The sequence below is a fragment of the Lygodium microphyllum genome, chromosome 4 (assembly GCF_053477565.2).
Source record: "Lygodium microphyllum isolate KBCC chromosome 4, Lygodium_microphyllum_v1.1.10, whole genome shotgun sequence".
Classification (NCBI taxonomy): domain Eukaryota; kingdom Viridiplantae; phylum Streptophyta; class Polypodiopsida; order Schizaeales; family Lygodiaceae; genus Lygodium; species Lygodium microphyllum.
Window position 1 is genome coordinate 110290122 of NC_141138.1, and position 22145 is coordinate 110312266.

The window sequence follows — 22145 nt, forward strand, 5'->3', positions numbered from 1 at the left end:
AAGAAAACAATCACAGGTATGCAGGATAGATGAGCAAAATAGACATATATATGTAAGATAGAGCAAGACATAATTCATGGAAGTACAGCAGCTTGCTATGAATAGCATACTTCATAGAAATATAGCAGTCTATTGCTATGTAGCACAAAGCCTTTCCTATGTAGCACAAGCTACAAGCAAAAATTGTGTAACCAGATCTGTGATATATTAGTCTGCTGGTGCAATATAGCACAAAGCCTTCCAATCTAACACAAGACGCAAACCAGAGTCTACCAGCCCCACATCTTGAACCAATAGTCTCCATCTGTACCCTGTTGGTGCTATATGATACAGAACGAAAGCTTCCTACATAATACAAGATATAAGCCAAAATTCTGTAACCAAACAGGTTATAACCAGAGTATCCATCTGTCCTATGTAGCAGTCTGTTGATGCTACATAGCATAAAGCCTTCCTATAAAGCACAAGGTAGACGTAAAATTTTTATTACCAAACAGTTTGTAAACAGAGCATTCATGTGTCATATAACCGTCTGTTGATGGTATAGAGCACAGAGCCCTCCTATAAAGCACAAGATGCAAATAGACATTAATTAATCAAAAAATTAGAAACCAAGGGAACCATCTGTGCTCTATAAGAGTTTGTTGATGCTATATAGTACAAAGTCTTCGTATACAGCACAAGATACAAGCAAGAATTGTGTAACCAAACCTGTCCTAGATAGCAGTTTGTAAATGGTATATAGCACAAAGCCTTTCTATATGTCACAAAAAGCGTGTAGATAAGCAAACATACAAGTATTCACAGATATTGAATCATTGAGATACTGTTTGGCACTCGTGGAGAAACCACTAACACCAGTATTGGGCTTTCCTCAAACAATTGGGAGCCCATTTTGGAACAATGTTTACAAAACCCATTCCGATAACACATCGGAAGCTCCAAGTGGGTGAGTTAAAGCAGCCAGTTTCAGACTATGACCACTCTTGATCTGTGATATGGAAGCTGAGGTGACAAACAGTTGTACACACACGTAAGGTTGAACAAAAAACGAAGTCAGAAAAAGATGACCATCGGCACTTGCATTCTTTTGCCAACTCTAGCTTGTGCAAGCCTGATGCTAATCAAGGTCCAAATTCATCTCACAGGTGACTTATGAACTCACGAAGTCTCTCTTCAAAGGAGTAAAACAGATCAGAGTTGGGCAAAAGGAAGAACCCCATGGTGGCATTCTCCAAGAACATAACCTGCACATGTTTGCCAGCCTGCTGCATAGAGTCCACATAATTGAATTGCCAATCTTGAAGAAGGTCAAGGCCCCCGACAGCCACCAAGCAAGGAGGAAGATTTATCTCAGCCAACTGTGGTGCCAGGGGAGAGAAAGGATTGCAAGCTGGGTGCTCTCTGTTTGCCCCAACAGGAAGAAAAGCTCGCCAATACCAATCTCTATCCCTTATTGTGACAAAGTATCTACCATCCAATAATATCTCTGCAGGAGTCCTCTGTTGTCCTCCAAACATAGGCATTAAGAGAACCATCCCTGTGAGATGTATGCCCTCTTCTGCAGCCCTAACTGCAACATTATGGGCTATGTTCCCCCCTGAGCTGTCTCCAGCAAGAATGCACCTGCTTGGGCAGCAACCCAGAGATAAAAGACACTGTTTCCCCATGGGACTCCTTGCCCATCTCAGACATGTCAATCCATCATCATATGCTGCCGGATACCTGTGTTCGGGTGCTCGTCTGAAATTGAGAGAAAGCACAACAGCATTACAAGCCTTTGCAAACCTCCTGCACATCGTATCATATATGGCAGTATTGGCAGAGGAGTGGACAAAGCTACCTCCATGAAAGAAAATGAGCAGAGGCCTCAATAATGGTGTCTGCCCCTGATGCTGTGCTGCTCTTCCACCAGTTTCGGCATGTATATCATTAGGACCGCCATGATCTGGCGGAGGATCTACCACCGCCCAAAACAGACGACCCCACAGGTGAGTTGCTCTGTCTATGTCCACATCAACATTAGCAACGCCTTCGACAGGGGTTGCATTTGCTGTTCTCTTTCTGTCCAGAAACTCGGCGAGGTTGCGGTTTAGGGTTCCATCTGGCCTGCGGAGGAGCTGGTATATCACCTGGAAAGTGGAGATCAGGACATATGTTGTTAAGGGGACGATTTCCTGCGGAGAGACAAAAGATAGTATTAAGGAGACGATTTCCTGCAGACAGACAGACACAGACAGAAAGACGGACAGAGGGATCATCCAAATTCCAAGAGCCCACAATTTGTATTTTTATTTTTATTCAAAGAATCCATCAGAGATAACTTTGAACATGTCGGATCAGAAAAAAGAAAGGTGGGGGAAAAAAACAGTGATACTTACTTTGCAATCAGGAAGGCCATGTCTGCTGCTGCACATGGGATCATTCCGCGAATGGGTCCCTCCTGCGGATGCTGCAGGAATCATTCTTCTTTCTGTAATTGTTTGCAATCAGAGACAGAGAAGCCGCCAACAGGAAGCGACTGCATCAATGGAGCTTGCAAGAAAACCTGGAAATGGAGCTCAACATTCAGAGAAGACGCCAGCAGGAAACGATCGCAAACCTGCCAAGAATCAGGCCTCATATTTCTTTTTTCTAAAGGGCAACTGATGTTTAGAAGAAGGCCTGAGACTCCAAACTCCAGAGCATGCCCCCTTTGCCTTTTAAAGGCATATAACATTTTTTAAATTGGCCAATTCCTGTGATGGGTAGTATGATGTACATCCATCTCCCCCCCCCCCAAAAAAAAAAAAAAAAAAAAAAGGGAGGTTAGAACTTTTTATTGTTCGAGTGGTTGAAGAAATTTCTTTAGGAAAATTATTTCAAAATTATAAATACTAGCGTTCCTAGGTCGTTTCGTGGCGAGCTGTTGCAAAGCTCGAGCATCGTATTTCTCGCATGTTTAGAAAATCACTCTCACATCTCACCTTTCTTCTCTTAAATATCTTTCTCAACTTTCTTCTCTCCCATCTCACTCTCTAACTTCCTCTCACTTCTTTTCTATGTCCCTCCCCCCTTCCCCCTCTCTCATCTCTTGCCTTTCTTCTAAATATTACATTTTTTTCTCCTAAATATTACCTATCTTCCCTTAAATATCCTTCACAACTTTTTTCTCTCGCATCTCACTCTCTAACTCCCTCTCGTGTCTTTTCTCTGAGTCCCACCCCGCTCTCTCTCTCTCTCTCTCTCTCCTTTTAAATATCATGCTCAACTTTTTTCTCTCCCATCACCCCACTCTCCCCCCCCACCCCAAGAGAACAATTTTAGAAGTAGATGCGCAATAGTTTAACTAAAAATTTTGAGGGATTTCTCTCTTAAATCAATTGTAGTTGCCTTTTTTGTAACTAAATTTTGTTAAAAGTTCAAGATTCTAAACATTTGTCTCTAAATTTTAAAGTTTTAAATATTATCACAAATTTTGAAAAAAAATACAATTTATTTAATATTAGACCTCAGTTGTTGGTGAGTGCACACGCGCGCACACACACACACACACACATCTCTCTCTCTCTCTCTCTCTCTCTCTCTCTCTCTCTCTCTCTCTCTCTCTCTCTCTCTCTCTCTCTCTCTCAATGAGAGCTTTGGAAGTAGATACAAAAACTTGTAATTAACTCAAATAAATTGTATTTGTCTTTTTTATAGCAAAATTAAGGTTCTTTATAGTTTATTTTACACGAAACCTTGATACCAATGATCTCTCTCTCTCTCTCTCTCTCTCTCTCTCTCTCTCTCTCTCTCTCTCTCTCTCTCTCTCTCTCTCTCTCTCTCTCTCTCTCTCTCTCTCTCTCTCTATTGCTCTTGTAGTTAGGCTGGTTACACACCGACATTGCCTGCCCCATCTGTGTGCCCAGTTTGGTGGGCACATGAAAAGTTTTGGGCGATCACTTGTCCACCACTTGCTTACACACTAGGCAGCGGACACTTTTCATGGTCAATAAGTTTCCGTCTGCAATAGTTTACACATCGTCCACCATTTATGCACTGGACACTTCTCAAATCATATGTGAATGAAGTGATGCTATGGATGTTGATTGTTATTGGCATAACAATTATTATTTGAATACCTGATTAAACACAATCATTGACGCTAGATTTTGAAAAAATCGACTAATAAAATTTTAAAAAAAGTGACTGATAAAACTAAAAGCATTACAAAAAAAATTTAAAAATGGCTAATAATACTAACATAAATTAGTAATGAAAAAGAGAGCAGGGGAATTGAACCCCTTCACCATGCTATTGAGGCATGGCTCTATCCAGCTCTCTAAGGAAAGGTGGAAAGAGGGAAATTTTTTTAGCACACTGCCCCTCTTTCCACCTTTCCACTTGCACTGCAAATGCTACAGAAGTTTACTCACCATTGTCTTCATCGTCGATTTCCTCCACAGAGTCAGAATCACTAAAGATTGTTCTCACATTTGTGTTCTCCCTCTCTTGAAACATGGCTCGAGCAATGTTGTCTCTTCGAGATGCCCCCCAGGATGGCTTGCCTCTAGTGTTGGCTACGCTGCTTGAGCTCTTTGTATTGCTTGCGTGGTACCTATGTTAGTTAGCATAGCAACCTCTACTAATCCATTCCTCAAACTATTTTGTTGGTCCATGTCTTGATAAGGTGCATTACTTTCTCTCTCAAGTTCTGCTGTCGCTTAGCATATCCATGCATCATCAAAACTATCTCCATGCACAATGCATATATTATGTAGAACAAGGCATGCTGCCACCATCTTTGGGACATTTTGTAAAAGCATGTCACATCTCTTCAACAATATACAAAATCACGCTTTAAGGATGCTAGATGCCCTTTCAACTAGCATACGAGTACTTGATTGTATATAATTCCAATAATAAGGTTATGGAGATAGTCCATCCTTACTACCCTTGAAAGGAGGAAGCATCCAAAAGCGTGCAGGATAAGCACAATCGCCTAGTAGATATTATTGTCCCATAGCTTTGTTTATGCATCGTTTTCCTAGGTCTAAACACTAAAAAACATTACAATCGTGCATAGAACCTGCCCAGCCAATGTCATAGTCCCAAACATTACAATTGGCTGCCACACTTATCTATAGAATAATTGAGTGGAAGCCCCTTCCTATTAAGATAATCTTCATGGTTCTCTCTTGGGGCAATGATGGGTATATGACTACCGTCTACTGCACCAATAACATACAGTATACCTTGAAGGGCCTGAAATACATCTATATTTTTTTACATTTGTTGTGATGTTGGCCACTTCATGTACATACCATGCAATCTGGATGCAGCCAATGCATCGCAAAAGTCCAAAACATCCAACTATGTAAGCGAAGCTGAGATTCCATACAAATCAACTATGAGTCCCAAAATTGAGCCACTTGCTAAGCGATGTAGAGCCACACAAACCTGCTTCTCCATAGGTATTGCTCTTCTATAGTTCATGTTCTTGCATCGCATTTGTGGTGCTAACTTCGTGATGAGATATTCAAATGTACTCTTGCTAACTCATAACCTGCTTTTGAACATTCGGTTTGAATAACTCACCAAAAGCCCCTGCTCCATAAAAGTTTGTGGTCTTGGATAGGCCTTGCATGATCGTTGATTGTGCCTTCGCTGACCTATCCTAGCTCAACGTGCAACATAACCTCAAGCCATGCACTCCATCAAAGTATGCAATTGCATACTATCATCGTCCCCACCATCCAAATCACTTAACAATAGCTGAAACATTGCCATGACAACAACTACAACACCGATGACACAGATTATCAAAAGACTTTCATCGTCCATTCACCTGTCAAAAGATTTAACGAAACTTTATGAGACAATTGAAGAGATGTTATGGCCCCTCAGGATCATAACAAAAAATGCAGGAAATTTGCACTGCAGGGAACTTCCTGACACAGTTTACAACCATTTTGTACATTTAATCTTCAGGAACAATATGCAAACATGAACTACATATTATATTCATCAATGTTGAACCACTGTCCTGAAAATGATCACACAATTTATCATCATCATATTCACTCTTGATCAAATAACTTGCAATAGACAGCGCAAATATTCAGGACGCAGATACACAGTGTTAGAACCAAACATAAGCAACCAAAATCTGGTGCTATCCTGAAGAATATCTCAATTCTCATCACGCAGGAATACAAAAGACACGAACTCCTGACTGTCAGGAAGGCGCCTGCATGTCAGGTAAAAACCTGAATGCTTCATATGACATCTTAGGTCACTTTCCATATGCTGGTTCTATATGTATGCTAGTACTAAGGTATAAAAGTACTAATATAGTGCAATGCGAGCCTCAACACCTGGCACAGCCTGGTGGATGACTGGGACAGTCATTCAAGACTCGAACCCACAAGTATGTAGCTATATAACGGAAAGCATACAAAGTAAGAAATAACCCAGAGAATACAATTATGCCTTGCCAGAGGCCTTGCACCCCTTGACAAGCCACACTGAGCAACCATGAGTAGAGCCCCTCTAGGATACTCATAGTCCTCTTATGCAGTTGCATAATTGATCCTAAGTGTTAGCAGAGGTCATTACGTCATGTCATGAGCAAAAAGAAGATACATATCAAAGTCAAGTAGTAAACCAACTAGGAGTGTACATAATAATATCTGTGCAAGTAGAAATCAGACACTCCGAACATGCAGCAGCATAGTCTTCAACAAATCTACTACTAGTAACCTTAATCTCTTCATGCACCTCATACACAACTTGCTGCAAAGTAGCATCCCTATCTTCCAACTTAAAATCCTTCTGCTACAAAAGAGATGCTATATAGTCATCACTTTTTCTCTTCTCATCCAAAGCATACTGCAACTTAGCAATAAGATCCACTTTGACAGCTTGCAAATCTACAACTTGCTGAAGCAATGCATCCTTTTCCTGAATTAATGCATCAAACTCAGCTGGAACAAAAGCATTTTTAAGCATATTATAAGGTCTAGAAACCAAAGTGTCAAATTTTCCCATCACCAGCTACCAATTGTTTCTAACATCACCAATCAAAGCTTGCTGCATCTCAAAAAATTCAGACTTCAATACTACCGAGGCATCCACATCTACTTCTAAATTCTTCAAAATCTGCTCTTCAACATGTTTAAGAGGCTGAAACCTCTCCAACAACAATTTATGCTCAACCTACAATTTAGCATGCATATCAACAAAACTTTGCAACTTATGCATACACTTATCTTGCAACTCTTGAGTCCATTTCTCAAACAAAGCAGTTGACATTTTTCTATTATCCACTAACTATTGTAAAGCTGCAATTTTGCCAAGAGACTCTGTTTGCAAAGCATCATACTCATCTTGCTTAATCTTCAACTGTTTAACCAAGGCATCATACTGCTTCTGCTGAAAATCTAACTGGAACTTGACTTGTTTACATTCAGCTGCAGTTTGAGCACTATTTTTGTTAGCCTGCTCAAAAAATGACATCACCTTTTTCATAACAGTCCAATCATTTGACACACTACTGACAGCAATTTCATCCACCCGAGAGCAATCTGGAACCAAGGGAACACTGGGATGAACAACATCTACCCGCTCTTTAACATCCAAAGATGCTGCTGATACCACAGGGTCTTTAGAAAATGTCTGCTGCTGAACATGAGGCTCTTGCATGCTTCTCAACCAAATCTTACCAATTCTAGGTTTCTTTTTAGCATGCCCATAACCAGCAGACTTAAGAAAATCTTCATTACCCTTATTTTCATGAATTGTTGCATCATCCAAAGAGACAGAATCCTTTGTAACAAAATCCAAGGCAACTTTATGAGCATAGGGTTCATCATAACCGACTTGCATCAAGTCCCTGTATATAGCCTTCTGCTGCTCTTGACTGGCAAAAACCTTATCACTGTCAACATCCTTTTGATGAGAACCAGACTCTACATGTTGATCATCAACATGCACTGCATTATCCACTGAAGAGAATGGTTTCGAATCAGACACATTCTCCAAAACAACATCAGGAAATTTGGATTGTGCATACTCATAAATAGTAGCCAAATAGCATCCCATACGTGACTGAAAAACCTTCTTGGGCTTAGAGATATTAATCTCAGACACCATAAGCCTGTCAAACATCAAGCCTGCCCAATTTGGCATACCCACATTCTCAGCATAATAAATAACACCATAAGTCTCTCGCGCTATGTTGTCAGTTTTGATGAATAACATGAAACGCTCAATAAACCATCATAGCTGTAATTTTCGGACAACATCAACTCTCTTCAAAATGTAAACATGTCAAGGACCAACAGGCTCCCCAAAGGCCTGATACATCTGCTCATCACTACATTTCCACAAAGTTGGATTTCCATTCATGGGTAATGCAAATACCCGTGCAACCACTGCAGCAGTCAATTCCAAACGACCTACAATCATGCCCTGACTTTGCCTCATCATGTCCAAATGGGCGGATGCATTAGCATTGGCAACCCACTGAGACCATGGCAAACATGCAAACGCATATAATCCAATGCGCTGCAACCAAGCGCTATGAACTGCATCATCCACGTCAAGAACCAGGGAAGAATCAACAAACGGTGTACTCACAGCACTCGAGCTTGACAACTGAGAAACCGACATCGGTGTTGACGTGTCCTCCTTGTGTCGACCAGGCCGATCATCTTCTGACAGCTCATACTCCTCATCGTCCTCCTCCTCTTGGCGAGCACGCTTTGGAAGAACCAGCTTCCGGGCAGAACTTCGGCATGTATGTGTCATGTCGGCACGAACAGGGCGCACAGCACATAGTGATGGAGAAAGAGGAGAATCATGAAGAATGCTTGCTTCCTTCTCCATTTGAAAAGTGAAGTCCAAGTCTTCTACAAGTGAACTGTGTTGTGTGCCAAATGTCATGTCAACATCATGCACAAGTGACCCTTTACACATGTAACCTTCACAATTTGATTCCCTTATATTAACATGAAAAATTAAATTAACAGGTGGATAATAAGGTTGCAGTAGTCTTTTAAGCCGAAAACCCTTGACCGCAGGCTTCAGGATAGTGCCCTGCAAATTTTTGAGTAGAAATGTACCTTGCCCAATATCTTTATGAATAATAAATGGTCTAGCATATCTAAGCTTCAATTTGCTGGGAAATTTTCCCAACCGAGAATTATAAACAACTACCCAATCCCCCTCTTCAAAAATTTTCTTGCGGATGTGTCGATTTACCCAAGCCTGTCTCCTTTGCTGCGTGATTCCTGACACATAAGTAGCTAACACTCTGTCTTCCTCCAACTTCAGGAGTTGTTCCATCCGATGCTGCACTGACTGTTCCGAATCCAACTTATGTTCAACAGCAACTCTTAAACTGGGAACCACAAATTCCATAGGGACAACAGCTTCCAATCCATACACTAACCTGAAAGGTGTTAATCCAGTTGCCACCTTGTATGTAGTCCGGAAAGCCCACAAAGCAGAATCCAACTTGACATCCCAATCCTTCCTGTTATCTTCAACGATCTTCTTCAAGATACGGAGTAGGATCTTGTTGGAACTCTCAGCTTGCCCATTAGCTTGAGGATGGTATGGAGTTGACTTCTTGTGAAGGATCATATGCCTGACAGTCAGGTCCCGAATAACTTGATTAAAAAAATGTTTACCCCTATCACTGACCAGCTCAATAGGACATCCAAACCTAGTCATAATGTTAGTATTCAAAAATTTGGCCACACTAACTGCTTTATTATCCTTGAGGGCTTGTGCTTCCACCCACTTTGTGGCATAATCTGTGCAAACCAAAATATACTTGTTACTTGTGCCTTTAGCTGCTGGTTTGATAGGTCCAACAAAATCAATTCCCCATTTCTGAAGTGGTTCAAGTGGTAATACATGATGATTCGGCATTCTATCCCGGTCAAGAGGTTGACCTTCCTTCAAGCATTGCAAACACTCCTTAGCATATTGATGAGCATCCTTCAACACAGTAGGCCACCATAAACCTGCTTGTAGTATTTTCCTGCCTGTAATTTCTCCAAAAAAGTGACCTCTTGACAGTCCGGAATGAGCTTCATGAAGAACTGCTGGTTGCTCAAATTCAGGAACACACCTCCTCAACACATTATCAACTCCTCTTTTGTACAAAATATTCAGAATAACCTGAAAGGACCGACTCTTCAAAGCTAATCTCCTTCTCTGATCTGCTGTAAGGTGTGCAGGCATCACTCCTTCCTGTAAGAAATGCAGTAACTGATCATAATACGAGTCAGGATCTATAGCCTAAACTTCAAAAAGTTCAGCATCAGGCAGCTGATCAGGAACTCCTGGTTCCATATCATCATTGTCTAATTTGCTAAGATAATCAGCTCTATAGTATGCTCTTTCCCAGGAGTATGAATAACCTTGAAATCAAATTCCTCCAATAGCAACATCCATCTAGCCAGTCTGCCTGTTAACTGAGGTTTATTGATCAGGAACAACAGTGCCTGATGATCCACATGAAATATAACCTGATTCCCAAGCAAATAATGTCTAAATTTCTGAACTGAGTACACCATACCAAGTGCTTCTCTTTCCGTTACTGAATAATTCTTTTTAGCAGTACTCAATCTTCGACTTGCATAGTAAATAGGTCTATACCATCCAGACACCTTATCTTGCATGAAAACAGCTCCCATAGCAAGATCAAAAGCATCAACAAAATATGGAAAGGTAAATCCCATCCAGGAGGCTGCAATATAGGAGCTACAACAAGCATTTTCTTGAGAATACCAAAGGCCTTATCATGATCTTCCCTCCAGACAAACTGCATCCCCTTTTTGGTTAAATTAGTAAGAGGAGCACATATATGAGATAGATACCTCAAGTACCTACTATGCCACTTCACTTGCCTGACAAATCTCATAACTTCCTGCACATTGGATGGAGCTTTAGCTTTCTCAACCACTGCAATCTTTCTTGGATCTATGCTCATGCCCTCCTCAAAGAGAATATGGCCTAACAGCACTCCTCTCTTTGCAGCAAATACTTATTTGAATGGATTTAAGGACATGCCAAATTTTTTGTATCTCTCAAAACATAACCTAAGATGTTGAAGATGATCTTTAGTGCTGCCAAAAACACAGAAATCATCAATGAACACCCTCATAAAAGTTGTCAAATACGGCCTAAAGGTCTTATGAGCAGCTCCTTGAAACTCAGGAGCCCCATTCTTCAATCCAAAATTCATGACTGTACTAACATATGCTCCCCATTCAGTAATGAAGGCTGTCTTATCCATATCTTCCGGATGAATCCTTATTTGATTGTAGCTTGAAAAACCATCCAGAAAACTATACATTTCATGACCAACCACATAATCAAGAAGAGAATCAGTAAAAGGAATAGGAAAAGGATCAGTAATAGTAGCTGCATTCAATTTCCTATAATCCACACAAACCCGAATCTTGCCATTCTTTTTAGGTACCACCATTGTAGGGGATAACCAAGTGACCTCATTAACTGGTTTGATGAATCCCACCCTCAGAAGCTTGTCAATTTCTTCCTTGACCTGCTTAGCATAATTGGGATTCATCCTATATCTTTTTTGAACAATTGGCTTGGCATCTTTTTTAAGATTTATTCTATGTTGACAAATAGTTGGGGATCAAAACCCTTCATATCTGTAATCCCACGCAAAGATATCCTGAAACACTTTGCACAACTGAACAAGGTTTTGCTTGAACTCTTGTTCCACAAAAATACTGACCTTAATGAGTTTAACCTTCCCTTCAAGATCCAAATTGACTTCCTGCACCTCATCTTCTACCACCCTTGCAGATGTTCTCAAGGTATGCTCATATCTCAACTCAGCTTGAATAATTGCTTTTTGTCCCTCTTCATCAAGTACTTCAGGATTGTCCCTACATTTATCCACCTCCTTAGGCTGATTTCCCAGTTGCTCTAGCTGAAATTCTTCAGGATAACTACTGCCCTGATCCTGAATCCTATTATAAGTTTCATTTCCTAAGTTCTCTTGAACATCAGACTGTTCCTGACTTTCAGGAAATGCTTCAGGTTGATGTTCTAACTGGTTTTCTCCTGCATATTGAACCACTGAATGGTCCCGAGCTTTATAGCTCGTAGATATTGAAGAATCTTGATACTTTTGAATAATATTATCCACATCAATTTCAAACACTAGAACTACAGAAGGATTTGCTTGAAGAAACATTTCCTCCTCATCATCTTCCACTTCATCAGCCAAATCGATAGTCTGAGCTACCACAGGTCGAGAAGAACTCTTCAAGTTTACCTTATTAATGGTTGATAATCTGATCTCTTTCAATCCCCGTGGTATACATACATAATCATTCCCCCAATCCTACTTCAATTTAGCCAACTTAAACCACGGTCTTCCCAACAGCATCTTGTAAGAATCTCCAATCTTTGATATTCTTAATACCACAAAGCTTACCCTGAACTTCAGACCAGCAACTTGAATGTCTTGCTTCCTGAGAATTCCCAGAGGTTGTAACCTCCTTTGGTCTACCATCCTGACATGAAATGGGGCTGGTAGCAACTCTTCTTGCTTAGTTGCTAAATATGTATGTTCAGAAAGGATATAAACTCCAGAATCCCCATCCAATAGGACATCATCAAACTTCTTCCCATGATATTCAGCTTGAATAGTAGGCACTTGATAATCTACCACCTCCTTTTGAGTTGGTATAACTGCTTGACAATCAGGAAGTACCTGATCTTGAACTGTTGTACTTCCAAGATCTGCTCCAATGTTAATTGCAAGGAACACTTTGCTAGAGCCTAAAATAGTTCTGCTGAACCTCCCTCCTTAAATTTTCCTAATTCTTTATCTTCAGGAGATTGATCCTGATCATCAGGAAACAGTGTTCCTAACTCTGCCTGATCCTCAGGCTCTTCAAATCTGTATTTCTCTGCGATTTTCTACAGTCTTTTGACCTGCTTTGTCACCTTTCTCCTGGCTTCCTCTTGTTCCTGCCAATCAAGCTTCCAGCCTGCTTGGCTTCTAGTAACCGCTAATACCATAGCTTCATCAAGACAATCCTCAACTTTAATACAATTAAAACAATCACATTGAATATGCATACTTGCAACATTTAAGTTACTTGACCCCCTCTCCTGACCTTCTTGAACCTCTTCTTGTTGTATTTCCCTTCCACTAACAGCTCCTGTATCAGCAAGGACTTGCCATTCCTCCTCGTGCTTAGGTAACTCTATTAGGACTACTGCAACTGGGGCAAGTGGATGTTGTAGATGAGATGCTCCTGCAGGTCTCCCGTCATTGCGGTTCCTTGCTACTGGCATTCCTCTCTCAGTCCTATGCCTTGCCCAAAGTTCACAGTTTGGTCCCACAAAGTGTCCTTAACCTCCACAATAATGGCATGCTCTCGTTTGAGTAATTTGCTGCCGTGTTCTTAAATTTCCCCAAGGCTGTCTTGCCTGTATTCTTCCAGATCCCCTGAAAGGTCTTTCGAGGTACTGTGTCAGTCATAACCTAATTTACTGCAACTGGCTGCAAAGCCCTCAGCCTAGGCTGCCCCATTGGCATCTGCTGTGGCATCCTAACATTAGGATTGTACCAGCATGTCCTTGTTTCATGGCCATTTCTTTGGCATATCTCACAATACTTTTCTTTCCTCTTAGTGTCTGAAAGACCTAAATCCTTCAGCTTCTGCTTGATCTTTCTATCTAGTTTAATCTCCTTTGCTTTTCTTTCATTCCTATCTTTGGTTTTCTTCCTTCTGGACTTGATTGATCCTGAATTTTCCTTCCTCTTCTTGTGTTTCTTCCTACTGGAAGTTTCACTATCGGAATCATTGACATCATTTTTTGAATCTGAACTATTTTCACTATCATCATCACTAGTATCACTTTCAGATTCTGAATCTGAATCTGTGTCAGACTCTGATCCTGAAGAATCATCCTCTTTACGTCTTTTTGAATGAGAAGTACCCAGCCTTCTCTCCACTCTTATAGCAGCCCTAATCATGGTATCCAGTGTACCATTCTGTCCCAATTCTACATTAGCAATTGGATTCCTGATCTTACTTTGCAAACCCTTAATAAAATAAGTAATTTGCATTTCCACTAATGGTGCATCAACATTATTCAACCTATTCAAGAGGTTCCTGAACTTTTGAGCATAATCTTCCACCAACATCCTCTTTTGCTTAATTCTCTTTATCTTCCTCAAAATATCTCCTGGTGTTTTGTCTTTCCTGAACCAGCCCAAAAATGCATTCTTCAATTCATCATAGGTGTTAAATGCTGCCATGCCATAGCTGGAAAACCAATCCATGACTTTTCCCTGCAAAGTGGCTGCGAACTACTGCTTTTTAACCTGATCTCCATACAATTGATTAAATCCACTTGCTGTCCACCTTGTTTCAAATTGAGCTACATGACAATCTGGATCTTCCTTCTTCCTGCCTGAAAATTTAGATGCCCTCACCTTGGGGTTGAACAATTTATTTTGATTCATATTGTGTTTCTTCTTAGGTTTCCTTTGCGGTGGTAAAGGATTAAAATTGAAAGATTTATTAACTAAAACCCCTGCATTCCTTAACATGAATGTTCTCCCTAGAACTGCATGCTGCAGTCTTTCAAGTGCCTGTTTTGGGGGAGTACCCTGATAGTCAGGAAGTAATAATGGTTCTTTATTATCTGATACATCTGGTATGCTAGAAGGGGTTGGAGGTGTAGGGATGGACTCTGTGGAGGTGGCAGGAGAATGATATACTGTGGAAATGCCCTCAGTAGAACCCACCCCCAAAAGATTATGTCCAACATCTGTGAACTCCTCTTCATCTAGCCTGCCTGATTGCACCACTTCATCTATGTCATCAGACCTCACAGATTGTTGTTGTTGTCTTGACAATACCTCCCTCAATGCTCGAGATCTGCTCCTTGTGAAAATAAGATTGGAGGAATGAGGATAATTCTCTGACATAAAGACTCCCCATACAAGGCACCTTGTACATCTTCAATGCCATTAGCATCCTAAATTCCTGTAGCCAAATTGTGTAAGTATTCCTTCCAAGCCATATACCTAAATCATGAAAAATATTCTCATAAAATTGGGCAGGATCGCCAAAGTGTTATGGCCCCTCAAGATCATAACAGAAAATGCAGGAAATTTGCACTGCAGGGAGCTTCCTGACACAGTTTACAGCCATTTCGTACATTTAATATTCAAGAACAATATGCAAACATGAACTACATATTATATTCATCAATGCTAAACCACTGTCTTGAAAACGATCACACAGTTTATCATCATCATATTCACTCCTAATCAAATAACTTGCAATAGACAGCGCAAATATTCAGGACTTAAATACACAGTGTTAGAACCACACATAAGCGACCAGAATCTGGCATGTCTTGAAGAATATCTCAGTTCTCATCACGCAGGAATACAAAAGACACGAACTCTTGACTGTCAGGAAGGCACCTGCATGTCAGGTAAAAACTTGAATGCTTCATATGACATCTTAGGTCACTTTCCATATGCTGGTTCTATATGTATGCTAGTACTAAGGTATAAAAGTACTAATATAGTGCAATTCGAGCCTCAACAAGAGAGATGTATAGGTAGACTTCAAAACTTTTTTTTTAAATTTCTAAATTCATCTACAATTGAAATCATCATTCCTTTTTAAGACTTTCGATTACATCTAACAAACCATACAGAGGAGGCAAGTGTATCCATGATAATGAGCTTGCGCTCTTCAAATGCTTTCTTTTCCTTTAGGTTTGATTTTTGGTTAGCTAACATTGATCGGGTGGTGCTAGCCATGTCATTGAGAGACTCCTCTATCTTTCTACCCTTCTTATTGCATGCTCCTTGGCTGGTCTTTTGATATTGCCTGGTCTTTGAAGGCTCATTGGAGCCAATGTCTTCATGGGTGTGGTTACTTGGATCATTGGAGATTGATGTAGTGTTGTCTTCTAGAGAAGACAACCCACCAACAGACGAGGCATGTGCGTCGCTAACAACATTGGCATGATTCCACATATATTCATCCACAAGATCATACCATTGACAAATGATCTTGCAATCATTGCCAGATATGGCATTATGGACCTTATCCTTTCAAAATGACTCATAAACATGTCCCTAGCATTTTCTACATGCCCCACCATCTTTGTCGAACTCTGGAAATAGTGATGCTAGATGTTTGGCTACCTTGGACCATATATCCACTTCTTGCTTCGGTGGCTTTGAGAACTCTGCACTCATGGATCCTCAGATGTGAATGAGTTGTATTGTCCATCCATCCTTCCACTGCGCAAAAGGTTTTTTTGTGGTTGTTGAATGATCTTGTGTCTCAACTCCGTCATCCTGATTCTTTTCTTTCCACATCCTCTTTGGTTGAGGAGGTTTTGGCGCATTAGACTCTGATGATGTTTGCCGTGGACGCTACTTATTGGCATTCTCAGAAGATGGCACCATTGGTTCTTGAGATTGAACCAGGTTAACCTCTTCACATGTGTCCCAGATTGCATCACAAGAACTTATTGCTTGTGGTTCTTGTTGTGGTGGTGCCGAGGGCCATGTTGAGGACTATGTGCAATTAGACGAAGAATTACAATTATTCTGTATTGTTGTGGGTCCCTCTATACCTAATTGTCTTGGTCGTTGGAACAATGCGAATTAAGGAGGATGAGGATTGATCAAAGGAGGGCTGTTTGGAAACACATTTACAGGAATACTGCCAACCACACTATGGCTTGGAATGTGGCTTGGAACACCCAAAATTTGGCTCGAAAAGTACATAAAGTCATTATTGCATATTGCATCCTGGCTCATTTGAGACATGAACTGATGAAACTCCTCCATGGGAGTGCTCTCTTGAGAATCCATCAAGCTCCACCTTATGCATGAAAATTATCCATAATTTATAATACATGAATGGAAAAACATGTATATTGTTCAATAACTTTATTCTATCCATAACTACGAAATGTAAAGTTAAAATAGATTTAATGAAAACTAACTACAATATGTCAAAACTTGTCAAGCAACTAGAATCTACTTAGGTTTTTACAAAAACATAATTTACTTTGCAAATATGTAATATGAGCTTGGCTATGCGATGATGCCACCTATATAATATTCTTGCATAACTTTATGAGACACGTATTCTTGAGAATGTTGTTAGCAAATGCTTATGTACTCATGCCTAAAGTTTCATCTATTGTCACTTAGAGTCATTATTTGAAAAGGTTTCTCGTGGGTGCCATTTTCCTTAACCCATTGTTCCCACCAAGGTTGTACCTCATGTATGCTCACACACAAATACATGCTCAAATCACTTGGGTCACAACAATTTGTGTATCTTCATAACATCCCCTTCAAATATGAGTTTTTTATTTATATTATCACTGATAGAGTATAGAGCAATCTTTAATGCATGCATGTGCACGCACTTAACGATTTAGATTTTGATTCCTATAGTACCTCTTCGCTTAACATATATGCCATGTTGTTCAATGCCTTCTAAAACATCTTTTATGTATAAAAAATAAGCTTATTTATATTGCTTGACCTCAATTTAGAGCACTTACATCATGGCTAATTTTTTTAAATGTCAATTTTTGCCCAGTTTATATTCAAAACTAGAGCCAATGTTGTCATAGGCCCCACCAAAAAATACTCATGAAATTTTTGCCTAGTTTAAATTCAAAATAAGAGCCAATGCATAATCCTACAAAAATATGTTATTGTGATTGCCAATGTGTACCAAAAAATTTAACTATAAGTAATAATAAGTTCTATTGTGAGCTTCATGCACCAAATAATCATACATGGCTTAATGAGCTGACAACATTCTCATGAAAACCTATAAGTTCTATTGTGAGCTTCATGCACCAAATAATCATACATGGCTTAATGAGCTGACAACATTCTCATGAAAACCTTTCAAATATGTTGAAGTTATGGAGTGGCATTGTATCGAGATCCAAAAACCCTAGACTAGTTACATTCCATTGATGAATGATGCATGATGCATGATGCATTGCTCTCTTGTGTGGAAAAGAGAGAGAGAGAGAAAGAGAGACACCATTGATGTATGATGCATATTACGATTATGGCATGAGCAATACAGGTTTAATCGTTCCAAAAATTCAGATAATCATCATTCCAAAAATTCAAAACATGATTCATCATTCCAAAAATACAATTATGGCACGATTATCATGATGCATCATGGTGCATGTTTAATTAAACCAGAAATTCAAAGTTTACAAGCTATAGACATTCATAACATCATGCTCCTTTTAATTATGCATCATGGTGCAGGTTTACAAGTTGCAAAAATTCATTTAGATTTGCAAGTTACATTCCATTGATGATTGATGCATGATGCATTTCTCTCTTGTGTAGAGAGAGAGAGAGAGAGAGAGAGAGAGAGAGAGAGAGAGAGAGAGAGCATATCTTGATCATTGCAGGACGTCTTCTGTGCAGGCATGGCATCTTCACCAACATTTACATAGCAATGATCAGCAACAATAGAGATCAGCAGATGGCTCTGAGTAGCAATTGAAAGGTGAGAAGGATCGAGGCTTGCATGGGAGAGCTATGGTAGGAGAGCAAGAGCAAGAGAGAGATAGACTCATAATGTGGAAACTCCAACAATCACAATGTATGACTGGCCTTCCCTTCATTCATCTGTCACTAAAAGAATAAAGAATAAAGTGACGATGATGGGCGCCCACTTCTTACAATGTGTAGGCGCGGGTACTGCCAGTATAGTAATGAAAGGTGAGAAGGATCGAAGCTTGCACGTGAGAGCTATGGCGGGAGAGTAGGAGCAAGAAAGAGAGAGACAAGAAATGGGAACTCCAACAGTCACAATGTGTGATCAGGCCTTCCTTTATTCAAACTTTCACTAAAAGAATAAAGAATAAAGTGAGAGTGACGGGCGCGCGCCACCTGTAGTGTGCAGTGGTGGTGACTGTCAATGTAGTAATACATGGGCAGCTAGGCGGAGGCGCCTTTACCCCCAACAACCTCCCACTTAAAGGGAATTTGCCCTAGTGAGGAGTGAAAAGAAAAAAGAAAAAAGACAGTACAATATGTACACATGTACAACAGGATGAGGAAAGACGTCATCTCATCCCACGCCCATCAACCTCCTAAGGAAGGCAAAGTGCTCTATAGAGAGGCTTTTCATGAGCAGATCTACAAGATTCTGGTCAATCAAGATCTTGACAAGATCAATAGACTTGTCCTCAATGACCCCCTGTATGAAGTGATACCTCACCTCAATGTGTTTCGTCTTCGCATGGAAGACCGGATTCTTGGCTAACTGAATAGCACTCATAGAATCCGAATGCAGTGTAGGGATACCATCAATACCAAGGTCAGCACAACCAAACGACCCAACCAAATGGCCTCCTTGCAAGCCTCAGTGGCTGCAACATACTCGGCCTCTGTTGTAGAAAGGGTCGTGCATTTCTCCACCCTGGACATCCAAGAAACAGCACCTCCAGCATAGGTGAATACATAGCCAGAAGTGGACTTCCTACTATCTGCATGTCTTGCATAATCAAAGTCAGTGTACCTCACACTTCTGTATCCTGGCTGCCATAGCATATACACATATTTGCAGTGCCCTTCAGGTACCTCCTGATACCCTTCACGGCATCCCAATGCTTCTTGCCAGGTGTAACCATATAGCGTGCCACAACACCAACTGCAAAGGCAATATCTGGACGAGTGGCTATCATGGCATACATAAGACTCCCCACTGCGGATGCATAGGGAATCTTGGCCATCTCGGCCCTTTGCTCATCTGTCTGCGGATAATCAGCCTGTGATACCTTCACATAAGAAGGCAATGGACAGCCAATAGGCTTTACGTCCTGCATGCAGAAGAGCTCAAGGACTTTATGAATGTACCCTCTGTGACAAGTCGAGGAGTCCTTGATGCTTGTCACGTCTAATGCGCATACCAAGTATGTGAGAGGCCTGTCCCAGATCTTTCATCTCAAAGCTCTTCTTGAGCTAAGCCTTAAGACCATCTAGCTCATCATGAGCTTTCCCTACTATCAGCATATCATCCACATAGAGTACCAAAATCAATAAATAACCATCACATGCTTTCTTCGTGTAAAGACACGGATCCATAGCACTCCTGCTGTAGCCCTGTGACTGCATAAAGACATCAAACTTATGATACCACTCCCTAGGTGCCTACTTCAAGCCATAAAGACTTTTCTTCAATTTGCATACTAGGTGCTCCCTGCCAGGTTCTGCAAAGCCCTTAGGCTGCTCCATATAAATCTCATCATGCAAGTTCCCATGTAAGAAAGCCGTCTTGACATCCATATGGTATAAATCCAAGTCAAGCTGAGCAACCAAAGCCAAGACTAAGCGCAGGGTGGTCATCTTAACCATAGGAGAAAATACCTCATCAAAGTCCACACCATGCTCCTGCTTAAAACCCTTTGCTACCAATCTAGCCTTGTATGCCTGCTTGGGGTGTCCAGGGGTACTTTTCAGCTTGTACACCCACTTGCATGGCAAAGCCTTCTTGCCCTTAGGAAAGGAAACCAAATCCCAATTCTCATCCTCATGCAAGGAGTCTATCTCAAACTGCATAGCCCTCTCCCAGGAGTGACAGTCACCCCTGCGCATAGCCTCATCATAAGTAAAAGGCTCTCCTGCATCTGTAACCAAGACATAATGCATCGAGGGCTGAAATCTATCAGGTGGACATTTGTCTCTAGCAGACCGTCTCACAGCAGGCTCTGTTGCTTGCGCAGATGCTTGTCCAACACCCTGACCATGAGCATCTGTTGCTGCAGCTGTAGGCTATCCAACTGGCTGCGCGGGAGCTCTTAGCTCCTCCTGAAATATGACCCTGCGGATCTCAACAACTCTCTCAGGCTGCCTATGCATCTTGTTTTCATGGAAGACTACATCATGACTGCGGATGACTTTCCATGCCTGCGGATCCTAGAGGTGGTAACCCATCTCGCATGCATCCCCATAACGAAGGAAAATGCATTTGACACTCTTGGGATCCAACTTACTTCTCTTGTCCCTGGGCACATGGCAAAATGCCTCACATCCAAAGACATGGATATGCGCATAAGAGGGAGGTTTTCCAGTCCATACCTCCTCTACAACCCGAAAATCCAAACCACTAGAAGGTGATCTGTTTATGATATGCACAGCGGTACTAACTGCCTCAACCCAAAAGCTCTGTAGTAGGCCTATATGGCTAAGCATACTGTGTACACTCTCCTGGATGGTTCTATTCATCCGCTCAGCCAAACCATTTTGGGGGGGGGGGTATAGGGGTGGTCAAGTGACGCTTAATACCACTCTCATCACATAACTACTCAAAAGCACGTGAGACATACTCGCCCCCATTATCTGTCCTTAGGCATTTTAGCCTATACCCATACTGGTTCTCAACCAAGGCAAGCCATCTCTAAAACATAGCTAAGACATCAAATTTCAGCTTAATGGGATAAGCCCAAACTTTTCATGAAAAATCATCTATGAAAGTAACAAAATACTTTGCACCACCCATAGACTGACAAGGCATGGTCCACAAACATCCGAATGTATCAATGCTAAGGGCTCACCCATGCGTGGCCTACCAGACTTCTTATGCGTAAATCTAGTCTGCCTGCCATAAAGACAATGCTCACATGAATCAAAACATGCATAATCAAGGGGCAATAAGTACTGCAAAGCAAAGTAGAAAGTATTTTCATTCCCTTCAAAGACATATGGCCCAAACGAGCATGCCAAAGAGATGCATGTGGAATAGAACCTACATACAAAAAATGATCAAGGGAAGAAGTGGATACAATCAAGGGACAGAGGCTGCCAGCCTTGGCACCTCTCACAATCACAAGTCTGCCATGAATGATCTTCCATGCAGAGTCTCCAAAAGATACATGATAACCTACGTCATCAAGCTGTCCAGCTGACATGAGACTGCGTGTGAAAGCAGGTACATGACGTACATCCTGCATAACAAAACTGCTGCCAGAAGGAAACTGCAGCCTAACATCACCAATGCCCACAAAATCAAGAGACGTGTCATTACCCAAGCACACAGAACCCAAAATAGTACGGTATGAATGAAACCACTCTCGACAAGGTG

General features: G+C 41.0%; 1 protein-coding gene across 2 annotated transcripts; it reads right to left on the minus strand.

Annotated features, from left to right (window-relative positions):
- Nucleotides 1-629: 629 nt before the first annotated feature.
- Nucleotides 630-2692, minus strand: LOC148037469 (gibberellin receptor GID1C-like). Of its 2 annotated transcripts, none has more exons than XM_087676429.1 (2): nt 2382-2692; nt 630-2132 (listed from the first exon to the last, which is right to left on the minus strand). In XM_087676429.1, the coding sequence occupies exons 1-2, from the start codon at nt 2463-2465 to the stop codon at nt 1143-1145; spliced, it is 1074 nt and encodes a 357-aa protein (XP_087532555.1). In that variant the 5' UTR covers nt 2466-2692; the 3' UTR covers nt 630-1142. The 2 variants fall into 2 exon arrangements, with proteins under 2 accessions (XP_087532555.1, XP_087532554.1); XM_087676428.1 differs by having other exon boundaries at nt 632-2177; nt 2382-2691.
- Nucleotides 2693-22145: the final 19453 nt, after the last annotated feature.